At 49.3% G+C, this 16,976-nt stretch overlaps 1 protein-coding gene across 1 annotated transcript in view; it reads right to left on the bottom strand.

Annotated features, from left to right (window-relative positions):
* Nucleotides 1–1,377: 1,377 nt before the first annotated feature.
* myo6a (myosin VIa) overlaps nucleotides 1,378–16,976 on the bottom strand; it is a 70,211-nt gene continuing 54,612 nt past the window's right edge. Inside the window, 11 exon segments of the mRNA XM_035617328.2 lie at nucleotides 1,378–1,715; nucleotides 1,718–1,894; nucleotides 2,121–2,339; nucleotides 4,922–4,945; nucleotides 5,873–6,004; nucleotides 9,012–9,115; nucleotides 11,360–11,401; nucleotides 11,592–11,752; nucleotides 12,472–12,550; nucleotides 15,377–15,585; nucleotides 16,293–16,443. Of these exon segments, the coding sequence (XP_035473221.2) occupies nucleotides 1,441–1,715; nucleotides 1,718–1,894; nucleotides 2,121–2,339; nucleotides 4,922–4,945; nucleotides 5,873–6,004; nucleotides 9,012–9,115; nucleotides 11,360–11,401; nucleotides 11,592–11,752; nucleotides 12,472–12,550; nucleotides 15,377–15,585; nucleotides 16,293–16,443 (1,573 nt within the window). The 3' untranslated portion in view covers nucleotides 1,378–1,440.

Here is a 16,976-nt window from a genome sequence, read left to right as displayed (position 1 = left end):
TCCAGGTCACAAGCAGCCGAACAGGAAACGAAGACTTGATGAACGACAGAGGAAAACAACCTCAATGGAAATTTTAATGTTTGTCGTTGATCAGAAAAATGATTCGCTGACGGAGCGAAAGTTTCTACGATATATTTCAGTGAGGACGACTTTTAGTCTGAAACGGTGTCGAGCTGGTTTCACAAAGACGACGACCGCGACCAGAGTTCTTTGGTCTGCGTGATGAAACTCGACATGAGAATCAGATACATGCAGTTTACTGACGACTGTTGCGTCATGGAACTGGGCTGCGTTGACTGTATTTCATCATCTAGTTGGACCTGAGCGATGTTGATACTGTGACTACCAGACGACCTTTGACCTGGCGCTCGGACGATCCGTCGCCTGCGTCTTTGTGCATCGAGGGGAAAAAGGAAAAACGCAGCCGCCTCGGGGGACGTGGTCTTCATACTGTTACTGGCCTGGTCCCATCTCTCAACAATCTCACGAGCCGCTGGAGAAGAACCCCTTCCTCCACATCCCAGTGGGAACGTCGCTCCCGTCACACGACGTATAGAAAACATCTCGGTCCGGCTCCAGAACAATCCAATCAGACTCTTAAAACATTTTTCTAGAATCAGGTGAATTTATTCAACAAACAAATCCAAATGGAGATTTAATGTTTTTAAAAAGATAATGGGATCAATGAGAATCACAATTCAGATTTAAAGACTCAGATGTTTTACAGAGTCGAGCGGCAGCGACACGCGACGTCGCGTCTCAGCAAGTTGCATAATTAATTCACATCTTCCTGCTTTGCCCCAGGAAACGCTCGTCACGCTGCCGAATCTCTGCTGCGTCCAACGGAAGGAAAAACTAAACACACGTTCAGAGTCAGAGTTTGGTCTCAGAGTGAAAAGTTTCTGGATCTTTTCTCATTAGTTTGACACATGAATCACAACAGGGAGGAAGAAGAGAAGGAATCACGACGGTCTCCAGTTACATTCAGGTTGGAAAGACAAGAAGGTTCAAAATATAAAGTACGAGCAGATTTCATGAGGGGAGGAAGAATCGGACGCTCGTCGTGCAGCTTCGTGGTCCGACCGCCGCTCCTCCGTGTGCAAGTGTCGTCGTCGTCGTCGTCGTCCGGTCAGAACCAACGTGGAGACGATGTAAACAGGTTCTAAAGATGGAGGATCAGTGTAATAATCAGGAATGTGTGATCGCAGAGGAATGAAGAGTTCGTTGTTTGAGGCTTTGAACAAAAAGAAGAAGAGGAAGAGGAAGAAGAAGAGGAGGAGGAGGAGGAGGAGGAAGAGGAGGAGGAGGACGATGAGGAGGAGGAGGAAGATGAGGAGGAGGAAGAGGAGGAAGAGGAGGAGGAGGAAGATGAGGAAGATGAGGAGGAGGAAGAGGAGGAGGAAGATGAGGAAGAGGAGGAAGAGGTCGTACTTGTGGCAGTTAAACCCTGTTAAGTCGTGTTAAGGCCTCGTAGTTAAGACTTTGCAGACGTGGGAACAGAAACAACGGGATGTGATCAGTGACTATGATTAGAGTGTCGGTGTGAAACTCCTCGCTCGAGAGACGGAGAGAAAGAAAACTTAACGAGAGGAAAACAAAAGGACAGTTGGTGTGAGACGCCGTCCAGGAAGATGGAGAACTCGTCCCTATGTCCGCAGCGAGAAGCCCCTCCCCCTCTCCAGTCTCCGCCCCCGTCACTTGAACATGTTCTGCAGCATGGCCGTGGCGTAGGTGGGTCGAGCGTGCCGGCTCTCGATGGCGGCGCGGAGGTACTGGATCCCGCCGCAGCGTTCCCAGATCTCCTCGAACTGCCGGGGGAGGATCTCGGCGCCGCGCTTCCTCGACAGGCCCGTCTCCTCCAGACTCAGCTCGCACATCTCCATGTCGTCCTTCCCTGCGGGACGACACACGAGTTCGGAGGTTTAGTCCCGACGAGTACAAAGTTATGTTGGATAAATGGAATCTCCCGTTTTTAAACTCCAACCCTGAAGTCAACTTGACCCCTCCAGTGGTTTAGTAACTGCTCAAAACTAATGTGATGATATTATTAATGATAAAATACAAAAAAAAATGTTCCATCTTTAATTTATGTGGTGATGACCTCACGGCGTCGCACTGACCTGCCACCAGCACGATGGGCTGTTTGTCGGGGTGCAGCTCCATCTGCCGGGCGATCCAGGGCCCGTCGAAGTGGGCGTACCACCAGCCCTTCTTCTTCCCCTGCGGGTCTTTGTACTGGTCGCCCGGCCGGATGAACGGGATGCGGAAGTAGCGCTGCTGCCGGTTCATCGCCACCTCGTGCTGCCGCGCCGGGACGGGCGGCGCCGGGTTCTGCTGGGCTGTTGGGTCGATGTTAAAAAGATACAAGTGAGTCAGTTCGGCGTCTTTTCAGTGACGACGGCGGCCGATCGGAGTCGGCGAGCGCGTCGACGTGCCGACTCTCGGGGGCGGGACACCAGCGGGACGACGTGAAGCCTGAGGGAGAATCTCTCCTGGACCGATCACAACAAGACTCAGCTTAGCAACTAAGAAATGTCCTTCTAGTTCAAAGATGAGGAATTAAAACAAGAGGACGTAGGATCAGGACCTTTTTTAAATTAGATCAAATAGATCAATTAAAAAAATAAATAACGGTATATTCCCTGAAATCATAAAATCATGAATTTCCGAGAAAAAAACTCAGAGATTTAAGTCATTTAAGTTTTTTAGATTTCGTTGATCAGAAACTACGAAACAATCTACAGACGTCGCTCGTTACATCGACAGGTGATTCGCTCTGCGTGACCTCTACTTCCTGTTTGTCCGTTCGACTCAGAGCAACGCGTTGCTCTCTGATCTGATCGGCAACACGTTGATCTCCACTCAGCGACTTCAGGAAGGCGAGAAAGTGTCAGAGAGCAACAACCACAACCTTCACCCAGCGGCCCAGACCAGGAAAATGAGATCAGCAGAAACAAAGAAAATGTCCCTCGGAACAAACACGACCTTGAACTTTCTGACTTGAGACGCGTTCAGGTTTCCAGGAATCTGGAGCGTTTTGTGAAGATCAGCTGACGGAGTCAAACGCTCCGGACTGAAACGATCGGATTATATTTACGTCTGTGTTTTTACTCATTAATTCATCTTTCTCAAAAAATGTATAACAAAGTTTATGGTTGAATGTATCAGCTGATTTATCGGTATCAGAATTTTTATATCGGCCCCAATTGGTGGAGAATTATTTATCTATAACTTCAGATTTCTCCTGAGAGCAAGATTCTAATGAAAATTATGAATAAATAAGTGCTTTATGTTTTGGGGGGTTTGAACAGATAATTAGAAAGTATTTTTATTATTTGTCAATAAACTGATTCATGGTTTGGTTTAATAAAACATGTTTGAAAAAGAAAATCTCAGTTTAATGGTAAAAAAAAACCCAGATTTGAGTTATTAAAACAGAATCTCAAATGTCTTTTTTTCTGCCTTTTCTCTGAGATTTAATTAAAATCGTTGCTGATTAACTTGTTTCCGCTTGAGATGATGTTTTTCTGACGACTGAATCTGAATGAATCTGACGACGTGTGATCGAGTGTCTGCTCGCCGCTCTTCCTCCCGACACGCTCCTCCGAACGTGACGCCGTCGCCTGACTGCTGCCGAACACAAGCCGGGCAAACTGCCCCGAAAGGCCTCGTGTCCTCCTCCCTCCTCCCTCCTTCCTCCCTCCCTCCTCCCTCCTCCTCTCCTCTCCTCCCTCCTCCCTCCTCCTCTCCTCTCCTCCCTCCTCCTCCCTCCTCTCCTCTCCTCCCTCCTCTTCTTCCTCCTCTCCTCCCTCCTCCCTCCTCTCCTCTTCTTCCTCCTCTCCTCCCTCCTCCTCCCTCCCTCCCTCCTCTCCTCTTCTTCCTCCTCTCCTCCCTCCTCCTCCCTCCCTCCTCCTCCTCCTCCTCCCTCCCTCATGTCCTCCCTCCCTCCTCCCTCATGTCCTCCCTCCTCCCTCCTCCTCCCTCCCTCATGTCCTCCCTCCCTCCTCCCTCATGTCCTCCCTCCTCCCTCCTCCCTCCCTCATGTCCTCCCTCCTCCCTCCCTCATGTCCTCCCTCCTCCCTCCTCCCTCCCTCATGTCCTCCCTCCTCCTCCCTCCCTACTCCCTCCCTCATGCCCTCCCTCCCTCCTCCCTCCTCCTCCTCCTCCCTCCTCCATGTCCTCCCTCCCTCCTCCCTCCTCCTCCCTCCTCCTCCCTCCCTCATGTCCTCCCTCCCTCCTCCCTCATGTCCTCCCTCCTCCCTCCCTCATGTCCTCCCTCCTCCCTCCTCCCTCCCTCATGTCCTCCCTCCTCCTCCCTCCCTACTCCCTCCCTCCTCCCTCCCTACTCCCTCCTCCCTCATGTCCTCCCTCCCTCCTCCCTCATGTCCTCCCTCCTCCCTCCCTCATGTCCTCCCTCCTCCCTCCCTCATCTCCTCCCTCCCTCATCTCCTCCCTCCCTCCTCCCTCCTCCTCCCTCACCTCCGCTCGTAAAAGAGCAAACGGCAGCTTTGTGCCTCGAAATCGCTCAAATAATCTCTCTCTCACACACACACACACACACACACACACACACACACACACACACACACACACACACACACACACACACACACACACACACACACACACACACACACACACACACACACACACACACACACACACACACACACACACACACACACACACGTGTCTCTATAGGGGTTGCCATGGAAACCCAGCCACCGTCCTCCACTGAAGAGGAGAGAGAAACTTTTCCATCACACAGAGCAGGAACCCGACGGTCGACAGTGGATCGACCTCCACCACATCTGGGGAGGGAGGGGTTACTAAAGGGGGAGGGGTTAATAAAGGGGGTGGGGTTAATAAGGGGGGGGGCAGCTGTTTGGTTAGTGTAGTTACACACTAGACGAGCACTTACATGCTTTTTTCACAGGAGGATGATCTGAAAGTAAACATGCAGGTTACACGACAGGAAGTGATGCAACACGACAGGAAGTGATGCAACACGATGGAATGACGGAACGTGTGTTTTTTCTCTCTGACAGATGTGATGACGTGTGATGACGAGAAAGACAAGACAACGGAAATATGAGATGAATATGATTCTAGTCTTGGTTACAGACGTGAGAATCAAATGTTTCTCCGATTCCAGAATCATTTTAATTTACCGTAATTTTTCTGTGCAAATTTATCTCAAAAAGAATTAATGTGAAAATTCAGCAGCAAATTTCAGAAAACTAAAATTCAAATGTCAACAAATCCCACAAAAGACAAAATGACATATAGTGTATATAAACCATCATATACTGTATATATATAGGTTTATATACAGTAAATAAACTGAGGAACATATGAAGAGAACTCCTTTTCGTTTGCAGTAAATTGTTTGATCCTCAGATTTCTTGTCTGATTCTCGTTTTCAAGATCAGTCAAAGACTGTTCAAGGTTTCAGACAAATGAAACCAAAGAAAGTTCTTTCAGCTCGTGGACAAAGCAGTAAATATATAAATCTCTTATATAAAATATATAAAGATCAGTCAAAGACTGTTCAAGGTTTCAGACAAATGAAACCAAAGAAAGTTCTTTCAGCTCGTGGACAAAGCAGTAAATATATAAATCTCTTATATAAAATATATAAAGATCAGTCAAAGACTGTTCAAGGTTTCAGACAAATGAAACCAAAGAAAGTTCTTTCAGCTCGTGGACAAAGCAGTAAATATATAAATCTCTTATATAAAATATATAAAGATCAGTCAAAGACTGTTCAAGGTTTCAGACAAATGAAACCAAAGAAAGTTCTTTCAGCTCGTGGACAAAGCAGTAAATATATAAATCTCTTTGTAGGAACTGAAACGTTGTTGTGTCGTACCGTAGTCGGTGACGGACTTGGGTGCCCTCTGCTCCGTCTCCGTGTTCCTCTTCTTGTTCTTTGACTTCCACGTGTGGTAAACTTTGAGCCGGCGGTGGAACTCCTCCCTGCAGGCGGCCAGAAGCTCGATGTCTGGAAGTGACAGATCCAGAAAAAAAATCAACCAGGGGGGCGGAGTCTTATGACCAACACTGCAGCCTGCCACCAGGGGGCAGACCAGGTGATTTGACCCGACCTCTGGGGGGCGTTGGGGTCAAATCAGTCGACAGTTGAGACCGACATGAAGCTGTAATGACTTTGACGACTTGTGGCGCCACCAACAGGTCAAAATTAAAACCTTTTGTATTTTGATTATTTGTCGCAAAAATCTTAGCGTGACGCGATGTCGCGAAAGTCGACAAATTGGCAAAATGGACTCAGGTCGTGTTACTCGTGTCAACTCGTGTCAACTCGTGTGAGCGTTCGTCCAGTTGTCACACGCTGTGGAACTAGTGCAACGGTTTAACCACTTATCCACTAATCTGCTTAGATATTAACAAAGGCTGGAGATAATTATTTCATTATTGTTATTATAGTTATAGATAATTAACCATTACACCATCTTGTGTTACCTGGTAATTACAAAATACGTTTGTTCACAGTGAAACGTCAGTGACACACACACACACACACACACACACACACACACACACACACACACACACACACACACACACACACACACACACACACACACACACACACACACACACACACACACACACACACACACACACACACACACACACACACACACACACACTGCATCAGGGTGATTCAGATGCAGGGAAAGAGGAACAGATTGAATCTGTCCGACTGAGCGATGAAGAGCTCAGGTGATGTCGACTGAACTAAAACACTCTGGAGGCAGATGAACGGCGAGAGAGAGAAAACGTCTGGATGTGAACGAGGCCTGATCATCACCACGGCGAGCAGGCGGACGTGATCACATCAGTATTCCATTTCCTCCTGCGCCCGGGCGGCGAGGTGAGCGGCGTGTTAACCCAATCATTTGTCCTCGGGGCTCGGCTGCGTCTCCGCACATTAATGTGCGGAGACGCAGCCGGCGGCCGCCGACCCTCGTGTCCTCCACACGTCCTGCTGCGTGGGACGGGGACGAGGACGAGGACGAGGACGAGGCGCTGGGGTTACGCTCAGTCTGACGAGGAGAATGAAGAGGAAAGTGGCTCCGTCAGAGGCATCGTGAGTCCGAGGAGGAAGATATTTGAACAACTTGATCTTTTATTCCTCTTCTGTTTCCGGAGGTGGAAGAAGATTTTAGATCTTTTACACGAGTTAAAACGACACAGACACTAACCCACCGTTCAGAATGTGGTCTGAAGGAACTGGTTATTATTTAGGGATGTTCTAGCACAAATCTCCGCTTTTAACATTATCTAAAATGATCTCCTTTTATTTTAAACAAGACGCAAATTATTGGTACAAGTAGAATTACATACAGTCAATGCAAAGACAGACTGCAGAATTTGCAGGCGTCACAAAGATGCGAATTTTGTCTGATGCGACGCCAGGACGTCTGTCGTCAGGACGCCTGTCGCCAGGACGCCTGTCGTCAGGACGCCTGTCGTCAGGACGCCTGTCGCCAGGACGCCTGTCGCCAGGACGCCTGTCGCCAGGACGCCTGTCGCCAGGACGCCTGACGTCAGGACGCCTGTCGTCAGGACGCCTGTCGTCAGGACGCCTGTCGTCAGGACGCCTGTCGCCATGACGCCTGTCGCCAGGACGCCTGTCGCCAGGACGTCTGTCGCCAGGACGCCTGTCGCCAGGACGCCTGACGTCAGGACGCCTGTCGCCAGGACGCCTGTCGTCAGGACGCCTGTCGCCAGGACGCCTGATGTCAGGACCCCTGTCGCCATGACGCCTGTCGTCAGGACGCCTGTCGCCATGACGCCTGTCGCCATGACGCCTGTCGCCAGGACGTCTGTCGCCAGGACGCCTGTCGCCAGGACGCCTGTCGCCAGGACGCCTGACGCCAGGACGCCTGTCGCCAGGACGCCTGACGTCAGGACCCCTGTCGTCAGGATGCCTGTCACCAGGACGCCTGTCGTCTGACATTAATCAACTCCACATTACTTCACATTTGTGCAATTAAAGCGCACGACCTTGGAAATAACTTGTCACCTGATTTTACTATTGAAATATTTACTGTGCTTTTATTGATGTCTTGTTTATGTTCTGTAAGGTGTCCTTGGGTGTTTTGAAAGGCACCGACAAATAAAATGAATTATATATTATTATTATTATTATTATTACAACTGCCGTCAGAAGTAAACCGCTCTGACACCGGCCGCCGCCGCTCATCATATTATTGTTTTTCCAGCCTCGCTCCTGTAAATCCTCCCCGCAGGCAGGAAATCACCTCGGCCTCGGACAAAGAACAACACAAAGTCTTTTTCAACAACAGACGATTCTCTGAACTGCTTCATGTGGAAACGGACCTGGTAAAGATCGTGGTCGTGTTTTTAAAATATCAACGTGAAGGTCAAGTCGTTTGTAGCCGTCGTGTTGTTTGACGAGCAGCATGGTCACCGTGGTGACGCTGGTTCCCTCCCACCCGGAGCGACGTGGTCGTGTAAAGAGGCGGCGGTCGGAACAATAAAAAATAAGAGGAGAAAACATTTGCTGGAAGTGAGACGAGACAACAGGAGTCGGCCCCGGGTCATCAACTGCCATTGAGGGGTTCAGTGTTTTGATCGTGGACGAGGAGTCGGGGATCGAACCATCGACCCTTCATACGTTTTTTTGATCTTCATTCCGTGTGTTCTTTTCTATTCCTGACACATACAGACCTGAGGCGGTTCTGACCTGATCTAGAGAAATGAGAATCTACCCAGCTCCTCCTCCGGGAGCGTTTCCTGTGCAGCGTAGATATGAAGCCGTGAGGCCGGAGCTCTACGGAAGATTAGCGGATTACCGACATGATGAGAGTTCGTCCCCGGGACAGTCGGAATATCAACAACAAAAATTCCATCAAACGCCAGGATTTAGTTTGAGATGTCATCTCGGACGAAAGGGAAAAGTCTGACCTTGTGAACGACCACGTGACCTTCAGTGGTCCCAGTGCGTCGATGACACTCACCGCACGAGGTGTTGATGGCGTCCCGCAGCTCGGCGTACTTCCACTTGCTCAGCTCGTACTTCTTGGCTCCGGCGGCGGCCTTGGAGGCCTGGACCTGTGGACCTCTGGTACGGGGACACAAGACGAGAAGGAGCGGACAGGAAGTGAGCGACGGTGGGGATTCAGAGGGCGGGATTATTCGCTGGGTTAGGAACTCGGGTCAAAGGTCATTTATTAACTTGTCAAGACCGACGTGGGCGGAGTTCACTGAGCGTCGGGCAGATTCACCAGAGACCAGACGAGACTTTCCAAGTATGACTTAGTTTTCCATAACACATGCAGACACACCATGGACGTTTCAGTTTTTTGATTGCTCATAAATAAGGATTGTTTCATCGTGTTCACTAAAGAAGCGGCTTGGCAAGAGGCCAGAGGACCAGATGACAATTCTTTGGAATCATTTACATCCGTCGTGATAAAATTGTTGCCCTCCGATGAACTGCTGAGATCTGGGACCAGAGTTCAGACACAAGTGCGACAGGTCAAGAAGAAAAACACACGATCTAAACAGAGCAAATCTGAAAAGTCGCTGAAAATCCGTCATCGCTGTTCCAGAATAAAACATGCAACTGTTTGTGTCTTCTCTGGATTAGTTTGTTCCTCTAAGGAGTCCGACTGGAACCTACTTTTGAATATGTTTCTGTCTGAAGAGACGACGACTGACACGAGAAACGTGATGAACTCAACGTTCTGCCGCTTAATTAGAAGGAGAATAAAACGTGATGATATTTCTTGACCTGTCGGTTGTTCATAAGTTCGTCTGTTTTCAGATCTCAGACATCAACTTATCTCTTCACTGGAACAAGAGCAGATGGTGAGACGAGGATTTGTCCGCGACAGTGAGAACAGCTGCCGGACTCAAACAGAAGTCTAGAAACTACCCGAGACGGTAAACTCCACCCACCTGAAGGTCGTCAGGGCAACGGGAAAAAGAATCCCACGACAGATGTGAGACGTGAAGGTGAGAGTGGGGAGACGAGGGGGGAGGAGTTAGAGGAGAGAGAAACAGCAGAACTACAGGATGAAGACGCCAGGAAGTGAAAGTTGTCCCTGCTGAATTATTCATGAGGCCGATTAATCCGTGAGCGGGATTTGCCCTTTTTAGAACAACGGGGAGTCGGAGGTGGGACCCTGCTGCTTCCTTAATCCTATTGGATGGCGTTCCCAGGAGCACGTGGCGGCGGCGGCGGTGGATTTGGCAGCGAGCTAAGCGGCTAAAACACGCCGCAGTCGCCTTCTGCTGCTTCTTCCTGTCGCGGTGCGTTTGTGTCCTAGTGACATGAGCCAATTCGAGTCTGGCACCGACCTCGCTGTCGTCACTCGTTGGAGTCCCTGTGGAACGCCGGGGGCAACGTGGCTCGGTCAGAACATTTTCAAATGCTTTTCAACAAAAGAGAAAATTAAATAAAATGTCACAAGCGGCTGCGATGAATCGTCCTGTTGTTCTTTTTGAAAAACAGATTTCATCTTGTAGACGGAGATTCAGACCTTAAAAAATAACAAAACAAAGGTTTCTGGTTTTAGATCCGAGAGCAGATCTGAGCGGGAGAAGAGGAGGAACGACAGGAAACAGACAAACGACGCGTCACGGACGGATGAGACCGGCGGACGACGGGAATTAATAAGTCAACTTATTTGATTTCAATCAACATTCTGATCAATAACAATCAAATAAACTGGTTTGTCTCTTAGAGGATTTTTGCATCACATTGGTTTAAAAATTAAATAAATAAAAGCTGATGTGAAGATTGGGGTGTTTTCGTGGTGAGATTTGCTGCAGCTCGTGCGGACGAGTTCTACCCACCGAGCCAGAAGTTCAGACATTTCTTTCGCCATTTCTTCCCTAAAATAGCACGAAGGTGCAAAACGTCGACGAGAGGAAAAACAAAAACAGTTATTGGAAAGTGTGGTGGGCGACACCTAACGTGTCCCTGAAGGTGCCGGGCGTGGGGGGGACACCTACATGGTCATGCTCTGGAGCGGCGTGGATCCAGCGGCGCTGTGAACAGAGGATTATGGGGATTATGAGACGTCACATTACAAAAGAAACCAATCAGGAGAGGGAAAAGGTGATTCCTTCCCAGATCTCGTTTTTCTGCTCGTGACAATCACGTCGCTGCTGAAACTGTCCAGACAGAAAACCTCACATTCAAAGTATTAATATTAATATTATTAATGACAGCGGTAGATTGTTCTGAAAGCAGTGAGTCTGTTAGCTGGAACCGTGGCTACAGGTTGTATCGGCATGCAGGGGGAGGGTTCAGGTTCAAAGGTCAAAGGTGGGAGGGGTCAAATGTCCGTGGTCTTACGCTGCAGCTCTCTCCGGGGACGACGGGTCCGACGAGCCGTTGCTGGGCGGAGGAAAGAAAAACAAAAGAAAACAAAGAAGAAGAAGAAGTTAAACAGGATCAGATGTTTTGTTCCGTTGGTTTGGAGACGACGACGACAACAGAAACTTCCCGTCCACAGGGAAACTGGGAATCTGTCCGTCACCACAGGAAGATAATCCCGTGTTTGAGACTCGTCAGGTGACGTCTGTACCTGCGCAGGCCGGCGTCGTTCTGCGTCTCCTCCGGGATGAGCTCCGACTCGCTCTGGGCGATCCTCAGCGCCAGCTCCCGGTCCCGCCGCTCCTGCTCCAGGCCGGTCTGACGGGACGCCTCCTCCTCCCGGTCCGCCTGCACCTGCAGCTCCATCTCCGCCTGCACACACACACACACACACACACACACACACACACACACACACACACACACACACACACACACACACACACACACACACACACACACACACACACACACACACACACACACACACACACACACACACACACACACACACACACACACACACACACACACACACACACACACACATTCAGTTTCTTTATGAAACCACATTTAAATCTGTCAATCTGGATCAGTCACTAAATGTGTCACGAGGAAAATCTGAAGAAACGGAGACGACAACCCAGAAAAAGAATGTATTTATATATCCTGCGTGGCACAGAGACGACCTTCAACCCCGTCATGAACGGAGCAGGTCAGGAGCCGCAGTGTGTGTGTGTGTGTGTGTGTGTGTGTGTGTGTGTGTGTGTGTGTGTGTGTGTGAGGGAACGAGGGGCGGAGCTCACTGGATGATTAATGTTTCCACCTTCAGATTCGTACATGAAACAACTTTCAGAAGTTCGTACGACAGAACGACCGATTCCACCTCATCTTCATCTCAAACGGATTCTTTCAGATCATTTTTAATATGTACCTTATCATCTCAGTGTTGAACTTTCCCAAATGTTCTGTAATTGACCTCTAAGTCCTACTGATTGTGAGGAATCGGACTCTTCTGGAGCTGCTCTGAGCTCAGAACCATGAATCCATCCAGTGACTCGTCTGCCTGCAGCGACAGACCCAACACCCACCTGGATCCTCCTCTCCTCCTCCTCCCTCCTCTTCCTCTCCTCCTCTTCCTGCTTCCTCTTCACCTCCATCTCCGCTTTCCTGGTGGGAGGAAGATAAAAAGGAGAGTTGACAAATGAGACAAGAAGGAGGAAATGGAGATGAATCTAGGAGCAGTGAAGGAGAATAAATAAAAGACAAAGATCAGCCGATGAAGCCGGAGGAGAGAGAGCTGAACACTTCTGTTGGTCCTCATACAGACGTCAGCTCTCTTTCCTCCGACCGCACGACTCAGCATTCCAGCTTTTACATAACTCACCTTCCATCGCGTCACCTGAGTACAGTCAGAAAGTTCAAAAACATAAACCTGGTTACGCTTCCACCCCCGTCCGTTTGTCAGCAGGATTATGCAAAAACTACAGAGCAGATTTTTCTTCTTCTTTAAGCTTGACGAACGACGGAACATGGGCCAAGAAAGAATTCATTAAATGTTGGCACGTCTACGGATGAAGAGGCGGATCCAGGATCCCTTTTTGTACATTGTGAGACTTTTCACTCACATGAACATCAGTGTGATTAGAACGACCTCAAATGACAGAAACATTTATTTAACGTCTACATGTCTGCTAACATGGAGGGGGCGGGGCTTGTGACCTATCCTGTAGCCAGACACCAGGGGGCGATCGCGATGATCTGGCTTCAGTTATGAGGAGCCGTCATGTCGTCCATCTTTATTTACAGCCTGTGTTTCAACAGTTTTAACGCAAAAGACACGAAACTCTTCTCTGATCAAATATTACAATTTTTATATTATATTATTATTCTAATAACGGATACGCGGAAACAGCTTTAAATCCCAAAAGAAGTCTTGAAATGAACTTGATCATAATGGTCCCGAGGATCAAGCTGCCTGACACAACAGCAAGGAGACAAACTCAGAGTTTTCTCTTTAAGCTCCTCTTGGATGAATCTGTTGGATTCTGTTTCTGAAACCTGATAGAAGATGATGGCTGAAACAAATGATGACAAAGAGGCAATCTACGTCCCGTCGTGAGCTCCGGGAAAAGACCGACAGAACCAGATCGCCACTACAAGCGGCAGAGAGATGAGCTTCCTGCGCGGGGGTGTCTGGACTCAGCCCCCGGGCGGAGGGGAGGGGGGAGGAGGGAGCCGTGTCCCATCAGGCCTCGGGATCCTCCGGGAGGAACGTGAGGGATGTCTGGAACACCCTGCGATCCCGGAGATGAGTGCGTGTGGTCCAGTTACTTGTTTTCCTGCCGTTTCATTTTTCGTCCCCAGTGAAACTATGAGAGCAGAAGAGTTTTTGACATCTGCTCCGGTCACGAGCTGCTCGTGCTCTCTGCTCACGGAGAAACTGGAGGCTGCTGCCAACGGCTCGGAATAGAAACATGGGCCAAATGAAAGACAAAACACCGTGTTCAGTAGAAAGGATTGAAAGCTCCAGTCCAGTGAAGTCTGCTGGGAGACGGGTCGGCTGCATCACATCCTCATGAAGAATGTTTGGATTAAAGCTGCGCCGCTTCCGTGGTGAAATGGGAAACGCTATAAACCACGGTGGTGTGACAGGGTCAGTGACTTTATCAAGGTCTCGCTCACCGACACTCCCTCTCCCCGTCCACCGCCTTCCGCCTGCGACCTTCCACTGAGGCGCCGAGTTCACAACTTGCCAGAGGAGGAGAGTCTAATGTCTTATATTAGCGGGTAGTGGTTTGTGACGAACGCGACGCCCCGTCAGTCGCCCAGCGCGTCCCACACCGCTGACGGAGCAGAGGACCGCGGGGGTCGAACCCGAGGGAGGAAGTGAGCTTCTCTGTGAACAAGGTGTCGTTTAGGAAACGGAGGACGACACGTGAAGGACGGACAGAATCCAGCAATGACAACGGACAGACTTTTCTTCATTCCCATCTGGTTTCTCTACACGTGGAAACGCATCTTCATCCAATTCAGCAATACCATGTTTACATCCCCTCCGCCAGCGGTGATACGTTTTCACCTGCGTCTGTTCGTGAAGCTGCGTTCAGACCGAACGTGACGCCACACGTGTGACCAATGACCACGCCTCCCCAACGCGACGCCACACGTGTGACAGAGAACGCGAGGACAGTCGCACCAATGACCACGCCTCCCCAACGTGACGCCACACGTGTGACCAATGACCACGCCTCCCGAACGCGACGCCACACTTGTGACAGAGAACGCGAGGACAGTCGCAACAATGACCACGCCTCCCCAACGCGACGCCACACGTGACCAATGACCACGCCTCCCCAACGCGACGCGAACATCGTTTGGTGCGAACGCAGCACAAGTCAGCAAGATTCCACTAAAGTGGGTGAAAACAAAGCAACGGTCTCCGTCTTCCTGATTCAACTGCATAGATTTTTCTTTTTACCAAAATGAATAAACCATACAATCCCGTGCACAGTTGGTGGGAGTTCATCTACGACTGACGAGGCAGCGACCCGCTTCCTTTCCCGTCAGACTTCCTGCTCTCAGAGCGTTTTCCTCAGAACTCGGGGGCGGCGACCTAAAACACGCGGTGGCGCCGGACACCGGGCGAAGCCGCTGCGCTCGTTTGTGAATGACGGCGGACCAGAGTCGGCTGAGGGCGGCGAAGGTGAAGAAAAGCAACAGCTCAGCCCGATAACACTTTACAGCTTCTATAAAAAGAGAACTCCTTCTGAAGCAGCTCATCTCATTATGTAAATCCCTGTGGGGAACCTTTAAAGAACGAGTGGACACTGAGTGTTATTTGTCCACTGCAGCAGTTTTCACTGACAAGAGGTCAGAAAGCAACTTTCATAAGTGCCTCTTAATTTTCGGTTCGGTACGTGATGGAAAACAAAGCGGTTGAATCAGAGCCTCGGTGAAGAGGCTGGAAATGTACAAACACATTTTCCCACTTACAGTCGCCGGTCGTCCTCCTCCTGCTTGCGGCGCTGCTCCTCCTCCTCCCTCCTCTTCTTCTCCCTCTCCATCTCCTCCTGGATGCGTCGCAGCCGCTCGCGCTCCTCCTCCTCCTTCTTCTTGTTCTGCATGGACGCCAGCAGCTGCTGCGACCGGCTCACCAGGGCCTGGTGCTCGTGGTCGATGTCGATCCGGGTCATGATGGTGCTCTGACGGACACAACGTCACAAGTCCACTCGTTAGGATGTTTCAGGACAAGAGCAGGAAGCGGCCTCGGCCTGTTCATGGTTGAGTTTATACATATTTCAAAGACATGATGAAACTTTCTGTGTGAACCACTTCACGGTGAACTCTTATTGTGACGATGATGATGTCACGTCTGCACCGATACTCGGCGTCTCAGTTGGTCTCGACCAGAGAAAAGAATATATATATATACACAAATCTTAAATCTGTCAGATTTAAGATTTGCGTCAGTTTGAATCAACGATATTTCCCCAGAAAGGGTTCACAAAAGTCCTGTCGTTTCATTTTCATTGGAACTGGATTCACTGTCTTTCCCCGTCTGCCCCGATTTTATTTTAGATTTTTTTAATAATCTTCTTCATAAATGTCGAAAAGATTCTTTTTATTGAATTTTCACAGCGCTTTCTTCATCCACCTCGTCCGTCTTCTTACCGGAGAGGAGTTGTTGAGGATCATAAACTGGCAAAAACATCTCAGCTGCACTTTTGTAATTACATTTTTCTTTTTTTTTTTAAACCTCCTGTTCTCATTTTCTTGGAGCATTGAAGCCTCATTTCATCCTGTCCATCATTTTCTGAGAGCGGTTTGGTTTAATATCCCTATTTTTCCAAACAAAGGGACGGGGAAGAACACGGAGCGTCGTGAGCTCGAGCCACCCCGTCACACCCACCTTGATCTTGACCATCAGCCTGTCGATGGCGGCCTCCAGGTCCTGGATCTGCTGGCTCATCTCCTGCTTGCCCTCCTTCAGCCCGGCCACCACCTCGTTGAAGCGACCCATCCTCGTCTTCAGGTTCCGCACCTTCACCAGCCCGTCGATCCTAAACCGCCCACACGCGACACACGGGTTAGTGGTCAGCAGCGCAGGTTCACTGATGAAGGTGTTCGGCAAAGTGTGGGGGAAATCTGAATATATATTTTTTTAAATATGTGAGGGCCAAGAAATCCTTCATTTGTTCTGGACCGAAGAACCAACCGCTTCCACCAGGTTGACTGTAAATCTGTTCAGGAGTTTTTCATCCTGCCGACGAACAAACGAACTGGTGAAGCCAGGAAAACATAACCTCCTTGGTGGAGGCAATAATAATAATACGCTGACTTCCCGTCATGAGTTATAGTTTAATCTCCGTAATAAATGGGTGTCGAGCAGCGAGGAATCACAGCGAAGGAGCGTTATTCTGCATTCCAGTCGAGATCGAGAAGTTTCAAAAGGCAAAAACGTGTCAAAGTCTGATTGGATTAGACTGGATATGAAAGTCATAAAGGGTCTTGTACACCAGATACTGTAGATACACGATCGCTTGTTAAATCAAAATTAGGAAGTTAGATTTAAATTTCAGTGGAAAATAAAGAA

This window comes from Scophthalmus maximus, chromosome 18 (assembly GCF_022379125.1).
Source record: "Scophthalmus maximus strain ysfricsl-2021 chromosome 18, ASM2237912v1, whole genome shotgun sequence".
NCBI classification, from domain to species: Eukaryota; Metazoa; Chordata; class Actinopteri; order Pleuronectiformes; family Scophthalmidae; genus Scophthalmus; species Scophthalmus maximus.
Note: the sequence above shows the minus strand (reverse complement) of the source record. Positions and strands in the feature narration are given on the sequence as shown.